We start from the raw sequence: 24,699 nt of genomic DNA, 5'->3' as shown, positions 1-24,699 counted from the left end.
TGGTACGCCTTATCCCGGTCTGCCATCAATAAAATTCTACATCCAGGCAAAATTGGTACGCCTTATCCCTCAACCAATAACTCCACTGACAATATTGCCACACAACTCAATAAATATTTCACAGAGCTATCCTAGCCCCCATAAATAACTGCTCCTTACCACCTCAAGAACTCGCCCACAACAACAAAAACTCTGTACAACCAGTTCCAACAAAAACTACACAAAAATTCCTAAGTAAACTCAAACCTACTACACTCGCAGCAGATAATGTACCTGCTAAATTTCTCAAAATTGCAGCCAATGCCATTTCATTCCCAGTCTCAATACTAATCAATAAGTCCATCACAGAACATCATATCCCTACCCTCTGGAAAACCTCTTTACCAATACATAAAGGAGGGAACTATCACAACACTGCCCTGTTGCCATTTTATCACCTTTATCAAAAATTCTTGAAAACTGCATAACATTCACAAGGTCTACACTATCTAGTAGACGTTTTTCTATTAGACAGCAAACGTCTTGGAAATACTCAGCATGGTTTTCGCCCCTGTCTTGGCACTACCACAGCTCTTATCAGCTTCACTAACACTATTAACCATCTGTGTAATGAAGGTAAGCTCGTCTCCTCTATTGTCTGAATCTGTCTAAGGCTTTTGGCAGTCTCCCACAGTAAACTCTTGCCCGTACTATCCGACCTTAATACGAGTTACTCCATTAATACGAGTTATTCTTGGAACAATGCAACAACAGACTGTTTATCAGGTCGCATTGAAGCAGTATACTTCTGCCCATTACTTCAACACTCTATACTTGAACCACTTATTTCTAATATATTTACTAATAACCTTCATATTGCCACCCTACATGCCATGTTAGTCCAATATGCAGATGATTCGACCATAATCTGTTCTGCCCCATCATCCAGCAGCTTCAAAAAGTAACACAAGTATCCTTTACTGCATCCAATTTACAGCTTATACTTAACCCAAATAAAACTAAACTGATATTATTTCACCCCACCAAAACTACTGCACCCACCACCCCATTCACAAGTACTTCAAGAAACAATAACTACCAAAACCAAACTTCTAGGTGTTATCATTGATAAAAACATGCAATTTTGATAGAGGAAGTACATAAAAAACTAGGAGCTCTTTACAGGTGTAAAAAATACCTTACCAGTAACACTAGGTGGGTTCTAGAGATAGCAGTCTTAGTCTCAACACTACTCTATACTTCTCCCATTTTCACCAACCTTAGTAAATCAGACTTAACTAAATTAAGCAGCTGTTATAACAAAAATAGCAAAATCCACAGCTGATCTTGCCTGTCTGTCTCCTCACTGTCAGGCCCTTAAACAACTATTAAACAACTATCTTGGTTAGTACTAGCAAACTTGCTCACCCTCACTGTGACCCACCAGATAATTCACCAACCATAAAAAAATACCAGCCCTACAAGACCTATTAAACCAGTACTGAAATCAACATGCACTGAGATCCAGTAATAAATCATTAATCAACATAACCAGAAGTAAAAGTAGTGCTGGAGACTCCCCATGTTTTGGCAATGAAGTTGGAATATAGGAACAGTTTGCCCCTTAACATTAGGACCACAACCAACAAAATAACCTTAAAAATCTTCTCAAAGCCCACTTAACTAGTTCATGGACTTGTATTTGTTCAGAATCAGGCTAAGCAACCCAACCCAACTGCCTAGCAACCTAACTAAACCCTTCTCAACCTGCCTAGCTATCCTTGGTGAGTACTGTCACCTCTGTCTTCCTACTGCCCATTCATATGACTCTTACTTTATGTACTTTTAAGCTATTTCCACTCTTTCCTACCCTTACCCTTTACTAATTTTTCCATGACATAGTTTTTATTTGTATTCTCACCTCTTTTGTCTAACACTTCACTATCTCTTACTGTCTGTACCAACACATATTTGCCTTTGGGTTATTTGTTTAAAGTAAAATGTTTCTTGTTAGATTGCTTGTTATATCTCTTTATCACCTGTAATATTTCCTGTTATATTTTTGTAATGTGTTTAATCTGTGGAGCTTTTCCCTTGGCCCTCTTCTGAAAATAGGCCAGTGACCCAATTGGACTTCCCGGTAAAAAAATAAATAAATACATTTGGTTGTAGTGAAACATTATTTCTGCTTGCCATTTTGTAGAGTTAAGAATTTAATTGATGCAAGTTTAAGTAATAGAAGAGAGGCTGAAGCACTGTGTAAGAATAAAGGATTGAAGAAGGTGCTGACATCGGCTGTCTTGATGGCTGGGGGCTCTGTCACTGGGTAAAGAATCACAGTTCAGTCACAGTTTAGAGAAGGTAGACTTTGTTGACTGTAGGATCTTGGACTGTTTGTCATTATATTTTTGATGTAATACTTGCCCACCACAGGGCAAGCAAACAAGGAAGGCCTATTTCCCTCTCTTTGTAAGTCACTTTATTAAGATGTGACTACCATATGCACAGTGGGTATAATCCTAAAATGTACATGTCAGGAAGCTGCTGTTCTAACTTTGTGGGAGAGAACTTTGCAACAAATACGTTACCCCCTTCCATCATATCAGAACATAAAAATATACCCTCAAACACTGATTCAGTGAGCACCTTGCTGGAAGAAAAGAAAAAAAAACATTACTGTCTTGCATATGAAGCAACAGTTAACACAACGTGCCTGTAGATGTTACAGGATGTGGCTTTACAGTTCAAGAAACGCTACAGCTTTTGATACAGGTATGTCCCTCTCTTTTACGTGTAGATCTTGCTTTCTCAATTCAGAAACCGGAGTTGTATTAATGATGATAGTATAATATTTGTGAAGTATATTTGCTGCAGAATTTAGGAGCTGGTATTGAACTCTCTCAAACAGCAGCTCTGCATTCCGGTAAACTGAGCCTTCTTTATTTCAAGCGTGAACTGACAGGGTTAAGGTTGGACAGATGCACAGTGTAGGCGGATGTTTTTCTCATGCACTGTCTAAGAAAAGAATAAGCATCTTTGTATGCATTTCTTTTGTTTACGTGCCAGCCAATAATCTACATCCCACCACCAGTGCTACCAAGACAAGTTGCGAAACAATTAAATGGAAGCATAGTAACCACATCTGAGCAACTTTTGTAAATGGTATTGTTTGAGAAGCAAGCTTCTGTATGATTCCTTTGTAAACTAGAAATAAATGTTCCATCTGTTCACATTATGCTGTTTGTATAGCTAAATGCTGCAGTAAGTTTCATCACATGGTATGGTATTAATACTTGGAGAGCCTCTGATAACACCATCTCCTAGGGACTAGGCCATCAATGGAATCATGTGGATGAGATCCGTGGTCAGACATAGTAGAACCTGTTTTTTTTTTTTTTTTTGTGGGTTCAGTCCCTGTGATAGAAAGCTTGAAGTGTTTTGGGATCAGACGTGGTATTGCCTGAGTATATCTTTTTCATAAATGACAAGGAGGATATGGAGGTGGTGATCGTAGATGTCTAGGTTAAGGCACTGTTTGCCAACAGTGATCATGTTGCTGTTTGGTTTTGTGCAGGGGAAGGCTGAAAATACAAAGGTAAAGGCAATGATGTGAGATTTTAGGAGACTGAATTATGTTGCACTGGCAGTGGGCTGATGAGTTAAGATACTGGGACAAAGTGAGGGAGTAAATGTGGTACATACAAGGGTGTGAGGAACAGGCACAAATATGAGACTACATAAAAATGTGAGGCTAACCGGACAAAATATAGGGCCTACAAGAGATAGAAAGGCTCCGATGGAAAGGTGAAGGAGGTGGTGTATGAAGAGGATAGGAAAAAAAGCAACACAAATGTGGAGAGCAGCGAAGAATTAGTTTGAAATAGGAGTTAACGAGAGATCGAGAGTAACAAGTTGACCCAGCTTCATGATGTAGAGGGACAAAGCCCTGACTACACTGCAAGTGACCCAAGTTAATTAGCAGCTTGGTTGTCTCTAGAATCAAACAGGGGAGGGGGGCTGGGAGTGAGTGGCCATTTTAAGCTCACTCATCCTGGGGGTGGAATGCTGTGAATCCCTACACAGATGGAATTCCACTAGCTGAAGCTAGATGTCAAGACAGCTGAGCCCATGCTCCCCTTAGGAGACTGTTTTTGTAGGCTTGAAGGAGCTTCTGAGGGAGAGCGGGTAGGCTCCCGTCCAGGATCAGAAAAGGCTCGCTCTCTACTAACTGGCTCTCATTATGGAAAGGAGGGCCGATTGATTCCTGGGCAGGAATAGATGATCCATAGGGCTGTCGCCCTCATTGAAATACCCAACTCCCATTCTTCTGGAATAAGTGGGCAAATGGGTGATGAGGGCTTGGGAAGGGAACCAAAAAGTGAGGGATTTTTTGTTTTTGAGTGTACAGCAGAAAGGGAGTTTTCAACTAGGCTTGGCAAAAAATATTAGTGAGGTCAGAAACGATGGGGTGTGGGGAATGTTGTTGTATCTTTCGGCTTTTCCCAGTTAGGGACACCACAGCGGAACTCCGGTTCGCTAATGACTGGCAGTTGATTGTACAGAGTTGCCAGCCCTGACGCACAACCTTCAACGAAGGTACGCCCATTCACGCATGTCTCCACACAGAAGACGCTTTAGCTGAGAATCTTAACAGGTCAACGTTTTACTGTGAGGCGACAATGCTACCGCAGCACCACCACCACAGTTTTAGAACTACTAAATATTTTGCTTCATTGTTCACAAAAAGCACATTGTGATTTCCTGAGATGGAAGCCAGGCAGAATAGGCTGTTCAAATGATTGTTGCTGCAGTAGCCATTCCCTCCCACCACCCCCCTTCAATTTTGTTGTTTTTTTATGCCAGGGTGTGGACATTTATTTTTTTTGTTCTTAGCATTTCCCATCTAGGGCTCAGCCTCCCGCTCTCTGCTGGCAGAAAAGCTCTGAAAACTTGTCTTAGTCAGCTTGGCTGAAACTCTTTGGGTATGTGGAAGGTGCCCTTAAGCTTTGGAAGCTGGCCAGATGGGTTATATCGTTGGCAAGATATAACCCATACAGCTAAGACTACTGCAGCAGTGATCATTTACTATTATGGTAAGTTTTACCTACACAACTGTACTTTCTTTTTCTGCTGTTGTGGACAGATGGAACAGGCCCTGATCCGCATCCTCTCTCAAATCTTCCAGGCATACGAAGAATGCCACAAAACCAAACATGACTGAGAAGCTTAAGCAAAATTTAAAACTAGACTGAGCACAAATCTGTCCAGTACAGTTACCCATAATTACCATAATAAAGCCCTTCGCAACAGCTGGTAACACCTCCGTTTTTTTTTTTTTTCTTCACTACCTTCAGTAATGAGGACTCCCGTTTATTGGCTGCTGCCTTTTTAAATGTGATTTTTCATTGTAAATAGTGTGTGTGTGTGTGTGTGTGTGTGTGTGTGTGTGTGTGTGTGTGTGTGTGTGTGTGTGTGTGTGTGTGTGTGTGTGTGTGTACCTTGCAAATCTGCTGGGTATTGTCTATACTTGTACAAGTTTGCTAAGGCCTGGAATGCCATACCTGTATCCATCAGGCTTATACCCACCCTCCCATCTTTCAAAATCACTCTGAAAGATAGCTAAAATCTGTTTCTATTCTTGCTCAAAACCAGGGTAACCTGTATCCCTAAATGTGAACAAGTGCATTTTCATTCCTTATACCTTTTTATTTCCTCCCTTCTTCATTTACTTCCTTACTGTTTAATTCTCTTCCCTGATTTTATCTCTAAATATGCCATAAGCTTGTTTTTCCTTCACTTGTATTGCAATTCCTATTTGTATTACACTAACGTACCTTTTAATTTATCTACAAACTGTCTAAAGTTTCTCTAAATATTAAAATAATTGTTATATACTGTGCATCAATTCTTAACCAATGGTTTTATATTGTCTAATTTGTTACAATTATTTAAGCTGCTTATGTGTTCTATTTTTGAAGATCTGTAAAATTATTGTGAATATATTTTGTAGTAATTTGGAGCGTTTCTTTCTGGGCCTCCTCTGAAAATGGGCTTCTACCCAGCTGGACGTTCCCAGTATTCAGATGTCGATAAATAAATGAGTTGAAGGATTCATAGTAAATAATTTAACCTAGAGTGGTACAAGAAACAGTACACTTTCACAAGACACATCAGCAAAATTATTTTTGCAGAGCCATATACTCCTTCCCTTCTCCATATGGGGTATGATATGCTTCCCATTGGTTTGCATCTTTAATATACTAAGTCCAAGATCACTCAGTTTTGAGGGTTAGTAGAAAATGCCTTGTCCTTCAGATTTCTGAGATCTTGAATTAGTATTACTAAAGTATGCGAATAAAGCAAGTGTGACTTTTTACAGTGCACTGTTGGTGTTGCAAATAAGGCATTATTTTATCATGTTTCCCACACTGGAGCAAAAACTCTCTATGGAATACCAGTGCCATTCTCATCCATTGCCAGGCACCCAAGCATCCATTTCATTACACTGGTACACTTAACATAAGTACTACCAACATCATTTTACAAGTTGTTTTCATCCCTGTGAATTTATATCATATTTGATACTGGTACTTCTGCTGTCAGTCTACCTATCTCTAACATGCCTGATGTTGGCACCACTCTTGCTGAACTGCCTGATACTGTTACCACCATTAGATAACCCAGTGTCAGTTTTGCAAGTGCCAGGTTTCCCAGCATTCACTATACGTTTGACAATATCTACACTGTCTGCAGGGCAAGTTCGTACATCTCAGGCAATTCCTCAGCAGGCTGATTATTGGAGGAAGCTTGCAATATGCTTGACAGGGTCTCCTGTTGAGTGTAATGCTCTCCTTTTTGCTAGTATAACAAGGTTCTACCTCCTCCCCCTTTTTCTGTCACCCTTAAGGTTTCACTTTTAGCCTGTTTAATTCCCCCTCCTCAGTGCCCACTAAGGGCAAGTCCCAAATGGCATTGTTCAGTTTTGGGGTTCTTCAGATAATAAAATGACAGGAAAGCCTCTGGCTATGACAATACACACACAACCCAGTTCAGAAAAGGCCCAGTTTCAGAGAATATGTCTCTTTTTTTCCTTCATCTCTTTCAGAGCAGACTCCAATTTTGGGCAGATCTGGTGTCTCTTACAGAACAGGTTTGGCCTACGGCACAGTTGCAGCTGGTCTTTCCCTTGGTTAATGCATTTACAAGGTTCTTATGGCTATGGATGGAAACATGGCCACACCCTGATATTTTGATGCTTGTTACTAGGAAAAAGTAGATCATGTGTTGTATTCCCCAAGTCTGTGGGCTGATGCTACCATGCCAGGTGTGAGTTTTGGCAGTGGTCCTAAAGAGAGACCCCTTAAGCCAGGCTCCAACCATCAGTTCTCCTTATTTCTATATTTTATAAAGGAGCTTAACTACTTTACCTTCTTGTTGTATTTTCAGAGAGATTTGGATGAAATATTGCATTTTGTAGACGGAGAAATAGTTGTATGAAGAACATGCTGAAGGCCCATGCTGTGACATCTAAAGCTTTTAACAACATTGTAGTGCCTATAATGCCATGGATGGGACTGTTAGGGTACCAAGTCCTAAATTCTCTGTGTAAGCACTTGTCCTTGTCTATCTCCCTTTACCAAGGACACCAACATCCTTCATAGACTCGTCTTTCAAAGGTGTGTGTGATTGAGACAGTGCATCACAGAAGATTGAGGCTCAGAACTGCTTATGAGATTCATCCTGTAGTGCTGAATTTGATTCCCTCTCTCCCCATTTGCATCTGTGCGACGCCAAGGCATTCGCATCACCAGACAGTTGGATGAGCAAGTGTTTTTGCCCATTGGGTTAGTTCAAGTGTCAACAGCAGAACTTATTTTGGTCTTAGCATCCCTATCTAGCTAGAATTCAACAAGATCTATTTCAGGATGACCACAGTTATGCACATGGTGTCAGGACTGCTGAAAGACTAAGTCCAGCCATTGCCTGACAAAGGTGACCAGGGAGATCTGCTTTGACTCCTGATACAGATTTAGCCAGCTACTGAATCTCACTGTTCAGTGGCCTTCCACAGTAATCCTAATAAGAGATTTGGATGTTTTTGCAGGGGTTATCACACCCCCTAAGCACATCCTAATTTCTAGATATACTACTGGATGTACTTTTTTTGTTGTTTTTGACTTCCAGGATGCTAACTTTCACATTATGCATAACAGCAGTTCATGAGTTTCCTACAGCTTCAGTAACAGTCAGATCTGGTATGAGGAGGTCCACCCTTTTTAACACGAGGAATAATGCCATCAGATACTGGGCAGCTTGGATGCTGATCCCCTTCCCTTTACCCATAATGCAGTGTCTACAGACATTGCTATCCAGGTCTGTTTTATCAAGATAGCAGTTTAGTCACATCTGAGAAATGGTCTTGGGCTACAGTTTCAGTGGAGCATGCTTTCAGAAATTGTAAGTGTGGAAGTAAAATTCCACCACAGCTAAACATTGAGTGTCTGTTTTATTGTTTTTAACACCTTTTATTCAGTTATCACTTAAGACATAGACAAGCATACAATCTGCAATCTGATGTTGCTAATTTTCTTTCCATTCATCACTGATGGGTTCTGTTCTGAGCCCTCGGAACTGAGTCGGCCTAATACCAAGCTTGCACCAGCCAAAAACTGTCGAGCTAAGCTTCTACCCACAATGCTCTTCTCCCTGTTACCTCTGATTTCGTTTGCCATGTAGCTGTAAAGCCGCAATTCAACCAAGTTATCAGCTAAGTGGAAATGTTTTGATATTTTGTGGAAAAAGTTTTGTATTTGCTTGTCATTTGTGACTTATTTCCATTAATCTTTGTATTTACAGTTAGATTTACATCTTTTTCACTTCTTCTACCTGTTTGGTAATCTTTTAAGCACCATTGGTGGTATGGGCTTCTCTCTTTACCCTTGTGGTATTCCTTGAATACCATTGCTGGTATTTCTTCTCTTCATAGGTTCATAGATTAGTACTAAGCTAACTGCCCTTGCAAGCCATTTTAAGCCTAGCCAATTATCCCTTGTGAGACTCGAACCCCGCACCTTGTGTTTGTAAGGCAAACACCTTAACCATTAGGCCACCCTCCCAACAGAGAGTCCCAGGCTGTGGACAGATCGGGGAAGTGAGTCTTTGCATCAGCGACCTTTGCCATACGGTTCCTGAGCTACTTGGCACATTTTACAAGGCTCCAAAGAGACTTTTTATCTCTGGAGCATTCGCAGGACAGGTGTCTGAGGTAAGGGAAAATGTTGCCTCGCAGCTCGCAACCCTGGAATCTGTCTCCAACTCGTCTGTGAGGTTGCTTTCACACGCAACCGAAGGGGCGTCTAGCGCATCCAGGCATGATGTCTCATAACTATGCCTGAACCTGCAACTCATTTGTGACCTTGCAGATCCCTTCAAGTCTTCTTTTCTGAATGCTGCCATTGAAGCATCTTCCCTGTTTGGCTCCAAGGAAAAAACACTCTGGCCAGGTGTGAGCAGGATGGTAAGAGCCTGTCTGCAGTAGGTCTGTGTTTTTCCAACCCTCAATTTTCCTTCTCCAAGAACCAGAGGAGTGGGAAGGTGTGGCACAAAAAATCTCAGAGCCCTTTCCATGCCACACATGGTGACGATACTCTCAGGGGCAGAGGGGGTAACAGTACTGGAAGACGCCCTCATCAAGGCAGAGAGGTCCACATAACCAAGGCCCCAGAGACTCCTCTGGGCAGCCTTACCAGCGCTCCTGAAGAGTGGCCCGATTGCTTTCCTCTGGAAACAGTCAGGGGTCATTTCTCTCTGCACCAAGCTGCCTGGCACTCTTTTAAAAACAGTCATTGGGGGCAGAATATCATTACCAGAGGTTACACAATCATTCCCCTCATCACTTATCCAAAACTTCCAGATGTTCCACCCATTCAGAGGGAAGAAGAAGCTTCAGAAAAGCTTCATCAAAAAGAGTCATCCAGCTAGTCCCATCAGACCAATGCAGATCCGAATTTTACTCAGGATTCTTTTTGGTGCCAAAAATGACAGGGGTCAGGAGACCCATTCTGGATCTCGGCAGTTTGAACATGTCTGTTGCCTAAACCAAATTCCAGATGGTCATGGTTCAGTCCATTCCTCCTTTTCTAAGAGAGAGCGATTTAGATCTCCGGGATGAGTATTACCACATCAAAATGGACAAATGCTCCATGAGTCTATTTCACTTCCGGCTAGGAGCCAATCATTACCAGTTTTGTGCCCTGCCATTCGGTCTGTCTACAGCCCCCAGAGTGTTCACAAAGTGCATGGCAGTGGTTACAGCTCACTTGAGACTGCAAGGATTCCAGGTGTTTCCATATTTGGACGATTGGCTCCTTACTGCCCCCACTAAGCATCTTTTGGTAACAGCCCTGCAATACACCCTTTCTCTTGCAGAAATTTTGAGGATAACTGTGCACTGGGAGAAATCCAACCTTACACCGGCCTAGCAGATGGAATTCATCTGAGCAGTCTTCAACACTCTATCCTGTCTGGTGTCACTCCCAGCTCACAGACTTCAGAGATTGAGGCTTCAGCTCTGGGTGATGCTCTGTCAAAACAAAGTCTCAGCAAGAGAGGTTCTTCAGGTCCAAGGATCCATGGCAGCTTCCTACCAATAGTGCCCTTTGTGAAACTGCTCATGCGAATTCTGCAATGGCTTCTTCTGTCTCCGTGGTTCCCAAACCATCACCCTCTGTTTTTAGATTCAGATAACCAACTCTTGCAAGCAGGACCTTCTTTAGTGGATGAGGCCAGACACAGAACTTTGGAGCTGCCCATTCCAGTCCCCTCAACCCAAGGCCATTGTGACCACGGATGCTTCCCTGATAGGATGGGGTGGCCATTTTCAGGGAAAGACAGTCCAAGGCACATGGTTCACGTTGTAGGCCAACCTGCATATTAACATTCTAGAACTGAGAGCAGTGCTGTTAGCATTTCAGGCATTCCAAACGGTTCTTCCTTCTGGAACGATTGCAGTTCAGTCAGACAGTATGTCAGCAATTGGTATATCAACAAGCAAGGAGGAACCAAGTCGCACCCTTTGTGTCGAGAAGCCATGGGAATTTGGCAGTGGATGATGGCTTCAAATCGCTTTCTGGTAGCAACACATATCCCGGAGAACTCCATTGTGATTGCAGACAAGTTGAGCAGATGTATTCTCTTGCCCCACGAGTGGTCTCTCAATCCCGAAGTAGCGGCAGAAATTTTCAGCCATTGGGGCCAGCTTTGCTGTGACCTTTTCGCCTCCCCATCAAACAGCAAGTGCAGCAGCTACTTTGCCCTATTCCTCCCAAAGGGGGAGTCCCCGAGGGACACTCTAATTCACGATTGCCCCAAGGGACTTCTTTATGCCTATCCCCCCCCATTCCTCTAATTCCACAATTCATAAAGAAAGCCATTTGGTTGAAATGCAAAGTGATCCTTGTAGCCCCCTTTTGGCCTTGACAAGTTTGGTTCCCCTTCCTTTGGTCTCATCTGTTATATCCACTGTGCATTCTGGACCTTCTTTCAGACCTAATTTCTCACCCCCAAGGGTTGAGTCACCTGAATCTGTCCAATCTCAAGCTGACAGCTTGGTTTCTCCAATTCCGTTGCCAGGCAGGATGATTTCACCCCACCTGTTTGTGACATTATTCTGGCCTCTCATAAACCATCCACCAGAAGGCTATATCAGGATAAATGGAAAAGGTTTTCTGTTTGGTCAAAGGAAAATATGCTAGAACCGTACTCTGCTCCAGTCACAGCGATCTTACAATATCTGTCTCCGTTTTTTGAAGAGGGAGCCGCAGCCTCTACCATATGAGTACATCTGGCGGCCATTTTCTGATTACCATAATGGGCTGGATGGTATAAAAAACTTTTCTCAAAGGAGTTTCTCACATTAGACCTCCAGTCAGACAGCCTATAGAGCCATGGAACCTCACGTTAGTTCTCCAGTCTTTGACTCAACCCCCCCCCCTTTGAAAACCGCAGTGAAATGTGACCTCATATTCTTGTCATGGAAATCTCTCTTCTTAGTAGCCATCTCGTCAGCCAGATGAATTTCAGAGTTGCAGGCATTGTACACCAAAAGACCCTATCTAATCTTCCACGAGGACAGAGTATCACTCTGGACGGAACCCATTCTTTCTCCCCAGAGTTGTTTCGGACTTTTCCATCAGTAAGTCTATTGACCTACCAGTATTTTTCCCAAACATTTCTAATAAAGGAGAATTGGATGTACACAGGCAATTGCATATTGTTTTGGTCCTGCCTAAATAAAATCTCAGGACTGACCAACTTTTCATTTCCTTTTCTGGGCCTAGAATGGGAAGTTCTGTCTCCAAGGTCACTTTATCAAAATGGCTAAGGGACTGCATACATTTCACTTATTCATTTGCAAAAGAACCTGTGCCACAGAATATTAAAGCCCATTCCACTAGATCGATGGCAACTTATGTTGCCTTCCATTCCAGGGTTTCTATGGCTGACACTTGCACTGCAGCCACTTGTGCTAAACCCCACACCTTTATCAATCAATACAAATTGGATGTGGTCTCCAGATGGAGAGCTGCCTTCGGCTCAATGATTCTCAGGAATGTTCTTCCATAAGGGCCACCCAAGTATCTCAAGGTAGCTGGGGATTCTGTCCCATCAGTGATGAATGGAAAGAAGATTAACATCATCAGGTAAAGATAACGTTCCACCTGTGTTGTTCTTTCATTCATCACCTCCCACCCTCCTTCCCCCGCCAAAGGCTCCTGGGGGATACTTTGGGTCCAAGTGGTGTCTTAGGGCATTTGTGCAGAAATGGCCTCTACTTTACTTGTATAACATGGGCAAACTTGATTTGAGGTAACAGGGAGAAGGGCATTGTGGGTATAAGCTTAGCTCGAAGTTTTTGGATGCATCAAGCTTTGTATTAGGCTGACTCTGTTCCAAGGGCTAGGAACCGAACCCATCAGTGATGAATGAAAGAAGATCAACAACACAGATGGAACATTATGGTAAGACATAACTTCTTTTTTATATAAAATTAAACAAATCATGTTGACAAGGTCGGAGTTACAAATATTTTATACATCACATACATGCTTTTTGTACTAATTTATTATCAGTCCAGCATTGCATACGTTGTTCAATTCCTGCCTTCCCTTAAACTGCAGTCCTTCAAAACATTATTCTGCATTTATTGTTCCCATAGTTTCCATTTTTTCGGTGTAGTTTGCTCCTACCCTTTTCTAAAGATCCCACTTCCATTTCTTTCATCTGTTACAGTATCCACTTCCAGTTCTTTCATCTGTTACAGTATCCACTACTTCAAGTACAGTAGGTTGAGACTTTGATTTTCATATTCTAGAAAATGTTTTTTCAGCAGCCACCAGAATTAAACTTAGCAAGGCCTACTATGTGTAAGCAATTTGGATCTTGTATCCCAGCTCAAAAAAAATTTCCTTAGTTGCACCTATTTGCTGAGCCAGTGTTTCTGACTGAGTACTCTGGGGGGGGGTTAGTCTGCCAGCGCATTATACTCGCAAAACATGCATGTCCCCAGGTACCTCTTTCTCCATCACAACTTCAACATTTGCCATCTACCTAAGGAAAATTCTTTGGAGTCTGCTTGCGATATAAAAATACCTATGCAAACACTCCAAGCAGAAATCCTAACTCTTCAAGACTTTTACATATTTGGGAGCCATATAGATCTCCTCCCATTGTTTCCTTGTGAATTGCTTGTCCAGTCTCTCTTCCCAGTCTTTTCTAACCTCCTCTGATAGATTCCCATAGTTATCATGCAATATTTTACATGTCCTACTAATTATCCCCTCTTTAACAGTATATTTTGTTCTATATTTAACTAAAAACTCTATAAGAGCAGGCCTTTCACTTAGGATTCCCCTGTCCCTTTCCCTTTGCCTATACTCTGATATCCGTAATAGGGAAGGCAGTCTCTAGCCTGTAATCCAAATGTCTTCTTGGCCTCTTCCCGTTTATTTTACCTTTCTGTATCTAGTTATTTGCTCCCAGTATATTGGTTCCTTTTCCAGTTTTCTCCAGTAAATTCCAGCCCCCTCTTGCTTATTCTCTGTACCCCTAGTTGCAGTCATCTCTATTAGCAGAATCTCCTTTCTCAGTTCTCAAATTGGCTTAATTCTTGGAATGCTGTACCCCTAATTGCAGTCATCCCTTTGGCAGAATCTCCTTTCTCAATTATCGAGTTGGCTTATTTCTTAGAATGCTTTCTGTTATTTTATGAATATAATAATCTGTATGGCTGTTGTAGGATCTGCATCCAAAATCCTATTCTCTCCTTACTTCTTGAATTTCTCTCCTGCTTTATCATCATCCCTTTCCACTTTGAATTACAGATTTCTGCTTCTGTTATACGAGCCTTAACTGTGTAGCTCTTAACTATCCCTTCAAGTCAGGTAACCCTAAACCACCTTGTTCTATTAGAAGGATCAACTTATCCCACCCTTGCTCTCCAAGATAAAGTCCTTCAACTGTTAATTACTGTCCACAACTCCTCCTTTTAGTTGAAAAAAATATGCCTGGCCTGTATATACAACTAAAGGGACTAAAAACATTTCACTGCTTGCATCTTGCTAGCCATGTCCATTAACTAAAGCTTCCAGTTTCTCTGTTTTGTATTCTTTTTCCACATATCCATAAACTGCTGTAACAGAATCCTTTTTAACCCAGTCTCCTAAATGTGGGTATTGCTGAACCATCTCATGTGTGGGTACATAGTTTATAGCTATAGCCATTGTTTTGTCTGCATTAATTTTATATCCCAATGAAACCTGAAACTGTCTCAGGATGTTCCAAAAAGCTGAGATGTCCTTTTATGGTTTTATGCAATACAAAATAATGTTATCTGCAAATAAAGCCAACTTTTATTGATTACCATACCCATTGTCTACTCAAAATTTCTGAGTCCGTTATTTTTTTGCCAGTGGCTCTACATGTAATGCAAATAATAAAGGTGAAAGAGGACACCCCTGCCTGATTTCATTATTCAGCTCCAAATAATTTGATCAGGGAATGCAGATGCTTCCATTGCCTTCAGCATAAAATCCCAGCTTGTTTTGTCAAATGCTTTCTCTACATAAAGACCCACCAACAACAGCAGTATTTTCTTACATTGTGCTTCCCTCTGGATCATCATTGTTCTGTTTATGTTGTCAAATGTTTACCTGTCCCCCACAAAACTACATTGATCCATATCTATCAATTTTAACACCTTTGCCATTCTTTTAGTTAGTATAGGCAAACTGTAACCGTGGTTTAAAATTGAAATGAGACTATATGAAGTTGGATCTGCTGGATCTTTATTGCATTAACTGTAACTTCCTTCCATGATGTTGGTCCTTCCCCTCCTTTTAAAATACTGTTAACAAAACTTTCCAGATTTTTATCACTTTTCTCTCTCCTAGCTTCCAAACTTCACAGGAATGCCATTTATTCCTGGAGACTTTCCTGCAGATTGATTTTATACATCAGTTTTTATCTCGTATCCTCCTATGTTAACTGTTAATTATTGAGCCTGATCTACCTCTAACCTTTGCACGATTAATTCATCCATAAATATTTCCATTTGTACTTTTTCTTGATTTCCACTTTTATACAAATTTTCATAAAATTTCCAAAATGTCTTGAATTACCTCTACAAGATCATTGATTCTTTTCTTGTTGTAGGCTCCCTAACTTTGGCAACAACACTTTCTACTTTCTGTTGCCTAAAGCATTTTACTAAGATCTTTTGTGCTCTGGAGTTATAAAAATACTTGCTTAACAGCAATCTTTTTAGGTCATGCATGTTATCCACATAGTCCGCTATTTCCTCTTCTGCACTCTGTAGTTGCACCTGTTCTTGTTTGTGAGATTCCCATTATTCTGCAACACTTTAACCATGGCCAGCCCCTCTAAATAATTCTTGTTAATTCTTAGCCGTATCTCTCTTTTTTTTTGCAGTTTTTAATTTTATCCCACTCACTAGTTACAACTTTTGAATAAATTTAGATCTTCCATAATAGTTCTTGAATAATTTCCATTACCCATTCCGTAAATTCTTCTCTTTTTAACAGGTAGTGAGACAAGCACCAGTGTCCCATTTCCATTTCATTACCCTGCATTTTTATCTTCGTTATTATTGGCTCATGATCTGAAGTAGTTTTTGGATGCGTTTCAAAGCTTTCAATTAAATGCACATGTTCCTGTGAAATATAATTTCTGTCTTGTCTAGCCCAATTATTGTATCTTGGAAAATAATATGTAAATTCTTTGAGTTCCTACTTCTGAATTTGACTTTCATAAATCTGTCCCCTTTTGTTATATTTTCTTTTCTAGTTTCCCCAGATACATTCATTTCTCAAATCTGTCCCCTTTTGTTATATTTTCCCTTCTAGTTTCCCCAGATCATTCTCACTGTTTAAAAATCAATTTCCCACCTATAAGTAATATTTCCATCTGAAAGCTGATTATTTCTCCCAAAACTTTCTTGCGCTCCATAATAGCAGTTTTAGGTGGACTACAAATAGATGCCAGTGTAGTCCTCCTCCTTGCCAAGTAGCCTGTTATTACCACAAATCTACCATTACTATCTTTTTTTTTTCCTCGTTTATCACTTGGAGCTCCTCTGGCAATTAGTTTAAGTACTCCCCTTTTCCTTTGTCCTTGATATTCTACAGAATATCCTGAAATCTTTTTCTTTATGAAATTTACATGTTCACTTCCTTCCAAATGTGTCTCGTGTACCATTGCCATTTGCACTCTGCAGTTTTTATATATTTCTGTACTATTGCTTTTTTTCTCTATACCTGTGAGGCCATTCACATTCTAAAAATACATTTAATCTAGCCATTATATTAAGAATTTATTATTTCTACCTATTGCATATGACAGCCTTTTTAAATGTCTTATTTTCAGCTTTTGTGTTACCTGCACCCACTAATGTTTGGCAGGTTGATCTCTTAGAGTCATCTACCTTTGAACTTAAGTCACATTTTACAAGACTTTCTGTTTTAACAATAACCCTAGAACATAAAAGCACACTCCAGTAACACCCCTAAAACCTAAACTTAAAACTAGCACAGAAAAGTATTTGCATCTTTAAATAATGAAGTTTAACCTTCATGATATAAACAGTTGTTCCAAATCAACAGCTCTACATACAGACATGACTTAACCTAACATTAAGGTTATCAGTGCTAAGATGCATGTTACAGCCGGTTCTCCTACTTACTGTAATTGCTGTCTGTTCTTATCTTACCTTCATTCCTGTCCTATATGTTAAAAACAACTTATATGCTTTCAAAAAATATTAACCATTAGCTTTAAAAAAGTGTTCTGGCTTTTATTGCTTCTCCCCTATAGTCAGCTTTTCTCCATGGAAACAAAAATACCCAAAAGTACAGCTCTGCAAACCTCTCTGAACATTTAATTGCTAAAGGAAAACCTTTTTTTATTACTTTCAGTGACCTCTTATTTGCTTACCCAACAAGTTATTACATTAAGCCAAAGGCCTTCATCCAGGCATTCACCTATGCATAAGTCAGAGAGAGAACATATCAACTCTACATCTGTTATAATCTGTGCACTTTTACATCCCCATCTCCCACATCAACAACTCAAGAGTACAGCATATTAACTTAAACATACTTTTGTCCAGCTTTTCTTCTCTTTACACATTGTAATGCATACATTTGTTAAAACTAAAGAAAAAAGGCACTTGTTTACTGTAGTATCTTTATCACATACAACAATAACTGAAACTGTATTACTTTTTATAACATGCAATTTATATTGTGAAATGTTTTATACAGATACTGTTAAGAACAAAAACTGTTTCCTTTGTTACAGCTTTCTCTCTCTTTTTTTTTTTTTTTTTTTTTTTATCCTTCCCTTTAGTGTCCTTCCAGACATAGACTCCTTCCCTTTAGTGTCCTTCCAGACATAGACGTGAAGTGGGGCATATGCATATCAGTCCCCTACAAGTTTCATAAATTCGACAAAATCCAATCTTTCCACGTTTTCTTATAAAGCCACATTTCCCAAATGTGATTTGATGCTTTATAGTCTCATATTTGTTTACTAATTTCAAATGCTGATCTTCCTGTTCATCTCCATCTCCCAACCCCAGAATATGGTTCAAGTCCAAGGTACTCCTGATTCTTGTAGTCTGCTACTATGCTTTTTCCTGTCTCCTAAGTATTTTCCTTTGGAACACTAGAAAAGGTTTCGCTGCCAAAGTCTCTGTATAGACTTTGCTTCTCATTCTTCTGATAATAGAGTACATAACTGCTATTTTTTTTTTACCTTCACAGGACCAATGAGTTTAGGAAAACTATCAATTATTTGTCTCCTGTACTATATACTGGCTAAATGGATAACATAATCTCCTATGTTTACTCCTTGGAAGGCATAACCTTACCAAGACAAGCAAAGGCACATTCAGCCAGGTCAATGTCTACATTGGTTGCTTTTTTGAGCTAGAGCTTCCATTGATATTTGTGCACATGGTCTAATACCCATGCCTTCATTGCTCATTACACATTGGACATCAACTCCAGAAGAGCCACTTTTGGTTCCACAGTTCTCCGGAACATCCTTCCGTGAAGGCCACTCAAGGTTACTGTAGCTGGGGACTGTGTCCTGTTCATTGAGGAACGAATGAAAATGATAACATCAGATAAAGAAGTTATGTACTCACCATAACATTCAGTCTGTGTTGTCCATTTTCATTCAACTTCCCTCCCTCCCTCCCTACTTCCCCCTGTCCTCGTCTTTGGAAGAGACCTAACAGGATTGTTGATATGAACCATAGTTCCTGTTGGAGCTCCTGTTCTTTCAGCGGTCAGGTTTATTGTCTTAACATTGTTATTGTATTTTATGATAATATGTGTAATGGCAGCAAATTAATCTGAAGTATTGCAATGGTCAGGGGCATTATGGGTAAGGAAAGAGCTCAAGAGTCTGATCCTAGAATCTATAGAAGGTGGTGGAGTCAAATCCAGACCCATTTGTTGAGGAAGAATGAAAATGGACAACACAGATGGAACTTTATGGTGAGTACTTAACTTCTTTTTTTCTTCAGAAAGCACCTCGATTGAAGAGCACAGTAACCCTCCTTGCCCCTTATTGGTCTCATCAAATTTGTTTTCCCTTTCTTTGGCCTCTTCTTCTTTGTCCTCCCATGGACTCTGGATCCAACTCCCGACCTTCTGTCTTACCCAACAAAATCTATTCACCCAGACATTCCAGGCCTAAAGTTGACTGCATGGTTTCTCCAGTTCCATTGATTGCTAGGCAGCCCAAGCTGTCCTCCCCAGTCCATCACATTCATTTATCATCTCTCAAAGCTTCCACTAGGAAACTTTACAAAAGCAAATGGAAAAAGTTTATAATTTGGGCACAACAAAAACTAATTGGATCCCTTTTCCACTCCTATCTATAAAGTTCTGGAATTTTTAGCATCAATTTTCAATGGAGTTAGCTCTTCTACTGTAACAGTTAGCTGTCACTTCCAACTTCCATATAGGAATAAATTTGATCTCTAGCATCCTCCAAACTTTGCAGAGCTTTTCTAAGAGGAGTTTTTCTCCTTAGACCCCCAGTTAAAGATCCTGCTCTCCCTGGGATTTAAATGTAGTCTTGCAAGCTCTAACCTAATCTCCATTTGAACTTTCAGCTAAAATAGAGCTAAATTTTGTAATGTGGAAAACTATCTTTTTAGATTTCAGAATTACAGGCCTTGTCTTCTAAGTCCCCTTATTTGATTTTCATAAAGATAGAGTATCGTTGAGAACCAATCCTTCCTTTCTTCCGAAGGTGGTGTCCGAATTTACTATCAATCAAATTATCAACTTGCCAATATTCTTTCCAAATTTTTCAGATAAAAGAGAGTATGTTGCACCTATTGGAAGTTCATAGACCGTTACAGTTTTACATACATAGGAAGTAAAATTTTAGAAAAACAAAACTGTTTGTGACATTTTCAGATTCAAAATTGGGCAAATCAGTCTGTAAAATAACCTTAGCTAAATGGTTGGTTGATTATATTACTTTTATTTTATAATAAATTGGGCATGTCTTTACCCAAACTACCAAGAGCGCATTCCACTAGGTCTATGGCTTTTTTGCCTAGCTCTTCCCTAGATGTTTGTGCAGCCACAGCTTGGGCTAATCCTCATCCTTTTATTGCTCATTGCAAATCAAATCTGGTCTCTAGGGGCAGAGCAGCATTTGACTCATCGGTACTCAATATCTTTCCATAGAGTCCTCCCGGGCTTTAGGTTGCTGGGGACTCTGTACCAATAGTTGAGAAACAAATGAAAATTGGCAACATCAGATAAAGAAGTTATGTACTCACCATAACATTCCATCTGTGTTGTCCATTTTCTTTCTTCCTCAGCTGCCGTAAACCAACCCCCTTCTTGTTGCCTTTTGGAAGGATCAAAGATGCTGAAGGAACCTTGTTCATTGTTTTGAGTCCCAGATTGTGCTAGCTATCCTACTATTTTATTCTTTTACAATGCTCTACAGATGTAAGGGGTGTCAAACTAGATCTGAGGTATGTTAGGGACTAGGGTATTATGGAAAGAGAGAAGGTTGGGAGTTTTCAGTGATCCACAAGTTAGTAGAAGCAGATGAGTTGGATCTCATAATCGATCCATAGGTTCATAGGTAGGTACTAGGTTATCTGCCCAAGGGCATTTATACACCTAGCCAGAATGTGTTGGCTTTTGCCTCCCCTTTTAAATTCGTTTCCTGAGCCTCTGTCCAGCAGGGCCACTGAAGTGATCCCAGGGGTAAATTTACGATTTCCCATCCACTCGTCAAGATTTCTCTTGAAGAGAGTCAGTGAAGGGCTCTGCCTAACATAAACTGGGATTCTGTTCCAGAGCGAGGAAAGTCTCTGGGACAGGAATCTATCCCTCCAACATGTCCTGTTTATTGTTGTGCTGAGGTTTAGTTCACTGGAGCGTGTGGCTGTAAGATTTGATTTTCTTGAGGTGGCTCTTAAGAGATTTTGTTTTCTTGAGGTGGAGCATGTCCATTAATTCCGGGTTGGACATGGCCTTATACGTCAGACAGAGATCACCTCTGAGCAGGCGGTAAGCAACCGAGTAGTGCTGGAGGTTCTTTAGTCGAGCTGCATAGAGCATCTCTTTGAGGCCCATGATCCTCTTGGTGAGGTACTTCTGTGGTCTTTCCAGCTGTTGCAGGTGTCGAGTAAGGTACATTCCAAATGGGGCATTGTACTCTATTATGGGCCTAATGAATGATGAGTAGAGGGGCACAATGACCTCTCTTGATCTAGAGGCGAAACCTTTCCTAATTAGGTAGGCTACATAGAAGGAATTTCTAACCACTTTGGCAATGTGAAGGAGAGGTTGCTATCTACCCGAGTCCCCAGGTCCCTAATTGTGTCTTCGTACTTGGTGGATTGAAACCTATGTGATAATTCGTGGGCACTTTATTTTTCCCAAAGGGGATGACTATGCATTTTTTTGGCATTCAGCTTGAGGCAATGCTTTTGACATCGGGTATCTGTCTCTGTAAGACCCTTCTGGAGGATGTCTGTGTCAGCCGGGGAGTCTATTATGGCACCCAGTTTGCAGTCATCTGCGAACTTGGTCAGCCATAGTCCTCCCGTGCTTGCCTGTACCTCGGAGAAATATATACTGAACAGGAGGGGTCGCAGGACCGAGACCTGTGGGACGCCACTTGTAACTGGTTTAGAGTCAGACATGGCACCTGCAACTCTGATCATGTGTGTTCTATCTGTGAGCCAGTTGGCCACCCATCTCGTGACATAGGGGTTAATGTTTAAGCTGGTGAGCTTATCTATGATGCCAGAGTGGAGAATGATGTCGAAGGCCTTAGCGAGGTCCAGGTAGGCTGTGTGGACTACCTTTCCTTCATCTATGGCCTTGGTAACCGTTTCAAAAGAAGTCAACTAGGTTTAGGAGGCAGGATCTGCCTTTAACAAAGCCAAATTGGGTAGGGTCCAGTGTCTGGAGGTTCCCAATGTCTCTGTTTAGGAGTTTCATGATGATTCGCTCCATAGCTTTGCAGACAAGGCTAGTCAGGCTTATAGAGTGATAATTTCCAGGTGCTGTTGTGGCACCACCTTTGTGGAGCAGGATGACTGTTGCTGTACGCCATTCTTTGGGTACATAGCCTGTGGTAAGGCTGAGTTTAAACAGTGAATTTAGGTGCGGGTTTAGTTCCTTTTGGAGCTCGTGTAAGACTCCGCCTGGGAGACCATCTGGTCCTATTGATGCTGTGTTCTTAGCTTTGGAGAGGGTTGTTTTTACCTGCATGTCTGTGATGTCTGGGGCTCTGTATTCTTCTGGGATGGACACTGGCCCTTTTGGGGGTGAGGGGGAGTGAAGTTTGCACTGAACTTGTCAGCCAGGATGTTGACAGTGTCAGTTGGTTCAGTGTATTTTTTTGCCATTTTGCACTAGCTCAGAGCATATCTGAGAGTTGCCACCTAGATTTTTGACATAGCTAAAGAAGGCTTTGTGGTTATCTTTTAGCGTCCGTGGCAATTTTTCTTTCGAAACTGGCCTTGGATGATTTTATGAGGGATTGTAGTTTCTTGCTAATATTGATCAGTGATGCCTTTGCTTTTTGGGATTTTGCTCTGTCATGTAGTAGTTTCCTCCTTCTGTTGTATAGCTTATTTATGGCCGGGGACCACCAGACTGGTTTCCTCTTTTTGGGGGAGTAAGTCTTGGTTTTACTTGGGATGGCTCGATCCATGCATCCCTGTAGATGCTCATAGAATGCACTCGTAAAGGATTCTGCGGTTTGGATAGCATTATCCTTTAGCAAGGGGGCTTTGAAACTTTACACCTCGGTCTTGAGAAGTGTGAAGTTGGCTTTTGAAAAGTTTTTCACAGTGATTTTCTTGACTGGGGGTGGAGTCGGGATGTGGATGTCTAGTGTGATTAGTTTATGATCCGATCTTACCAGTGAGTAGTTTACCTCTGGTGTGGAGCACTGATTCCCCCATGTTGGTGATGATCAGGTCCAGTATGTTGTCACCTCTTGTGGGTCTGGTGACCAGCTGTTCCAGGGCGTTTGAGTTTATAAACTCTAGGAAGCGTTGGGCAAAGGAGTTTGTACTTGAGTAGTTATCCCAGTCAATGTTTGGGTAGTTGAAATCTCCTAATATCATGGTGTTTGGTAGGACCTTTATATTTTCCAATGTTCTCAGAAATGCTGAGTGGGGGTCCTGAGACAAGGTAGGTGATCTGTAGCAGGCTACAAACCCCAAGAGTTGAGATACAATGAAAATGGACAACACAGATGAAACGTTATGGTGAGTACATAACTTCTTTATTTGGCAGACATAATGCTTGCTGGTTATTTACCGTAGAAACAACTATATTTAAAACAACAAATTGCAGTATAAAATATCAGCATGAGTAAAACTGCAAATTTCATCTGAGTTTTACCCACTAAGTATTAATTCATTCAGTTTAACAGGAATATAAACCAGTATCTTCAAATTTTAACATGCAAGAAAAGCATATGGTATCCTTTGCATAGACTACTTTTTTGTCATGGTTATGGGACGTATTTTTATCCAGGTAAGTTTGAACACTTTATAAATTATATAAATTTGTTGTTTGGTCAGGCATATTTGTATCCTGTGTGATTTAAACAGTTACTGAAGTCAGTTTCCTTATTCCTCTAGTTTTGTATCACTAACTTCTATTTTTTTCTAGGTAATTGGTTGGAGTCTTATAGCATCCACAGCCATCGCATTGCTGCTTGTCAGCTGCTACTCTGCCTGCCGCTCTCAAGTCAGTTACCTCCAGGAGATGTTTTGGCGAAAGTACATTGAAAAAGAGAGGCAACACTTTGAACAGTTCTCTGATGACTATGCCACAAAACTAGCTGACCGTAATCTGAAGAGCTTCTTTGAAAATACAAAACCAGATCCTCTCCCTCTGCCAAGTAACAATGCATGGGAAGAGATTTCAGCTTTGTACAGCTTTAACAGAGCACATCAGTACTATAGCACACTCCATCGGTATGTGGAAGGTGGAAAGCGAGAAAGCAATGAAGACATTCAGCCAGCTTTTGGATTTGTTGATGGAGGACAAATAATATAGAACAATCTTGTATTATATTTAGTTTTAGAAGCATATTGCGGACTTATTTTAAGCCATTATTTATTCACTATGTAGCCTACTCATTTTTTTAACAGTTATGCATTAACATTATAAGAGCTGCATGTACCATTTAATATTAATTGTACCACCTTTATCTTTGGTGTTTGTTTTAAATTGCATGTTTAAATACAGTATAAGTTGCTTTTCTCTAACCATTCTGTAAAAATAGTTATTGTTATAAATTTTGTATCCATAGAAACAGTCCAAGATCTCTTGAATTTCTTGCTGACTTTAGAAAAGGCTTGCCAAAAATTGCCTCCCTGTTTTTCCTTTTTTGTGGAAAATGGAATTGGTGGTTGGCAAAATCCCACAGAATCTTTGCAGTCAGTGTTTACGACATGATTTCTTCTGTGGACATGTTACAGGCAATGGTGTAGAAGGTTATGAAGTCAATGGGCAGAGATGTTATTATTTTTAAACACCCATGCAGGAAATGTGCTTCACCTCTGCTCTCTGAGAAATTTGCAAGGCAATGCCCCATGGGGAAAAAGCCAGAAGAACAGTTATTTTAGGT

General features: G+C 40.7%; 1 protein-coding gene across 3 annotated transcripts in view; it reads left to right on the top strand.

The window, feature by feature from the left end:
* Positions 1-24,316, top strand: part of LOC122794945 (calcium homeostasis modulator protein 5-like) — a 597,094-nt gene extending 572,778 nt beyond the window's left edge. For all 3 annotated transcript variants that reach the window (XM_044063553.1, XM_044063542.1, XM_044063548.1), the window contains exon 2: positions 23,736-24,316. In XM_044063553.1, coding sequence (XP_043919488.1) covers positions 23,736-24,125 — 390 coding nt within the window. In that variant the 3' untranslated portion in view covers positions 24,126-24,316. The remainder of the gene's footprint in view (positions 1-23,735) is intronic.
* Positions 24,317-24,699: the final 383 nt, after the last annotated feature.

Source organism: Protopterus annectens, chromosome 1.part0, assembly GCF_019279795.1.
Source record: "Protopterus annectens isolate FY-2018-M chromosome 1.part0, PAN1.0, whole genome shotgun sequence".
NCBI classification, from domain to species: Eukaryota; Metazoa; Chordata; order Ceratodontiformes; family Protopteridae; genus Protopterus; species Protopterus annectens.
Note: the sequence above shows the minus strand (reverse complement) of the source record. Positions and strands in the feature narration are given on the sequence as shown.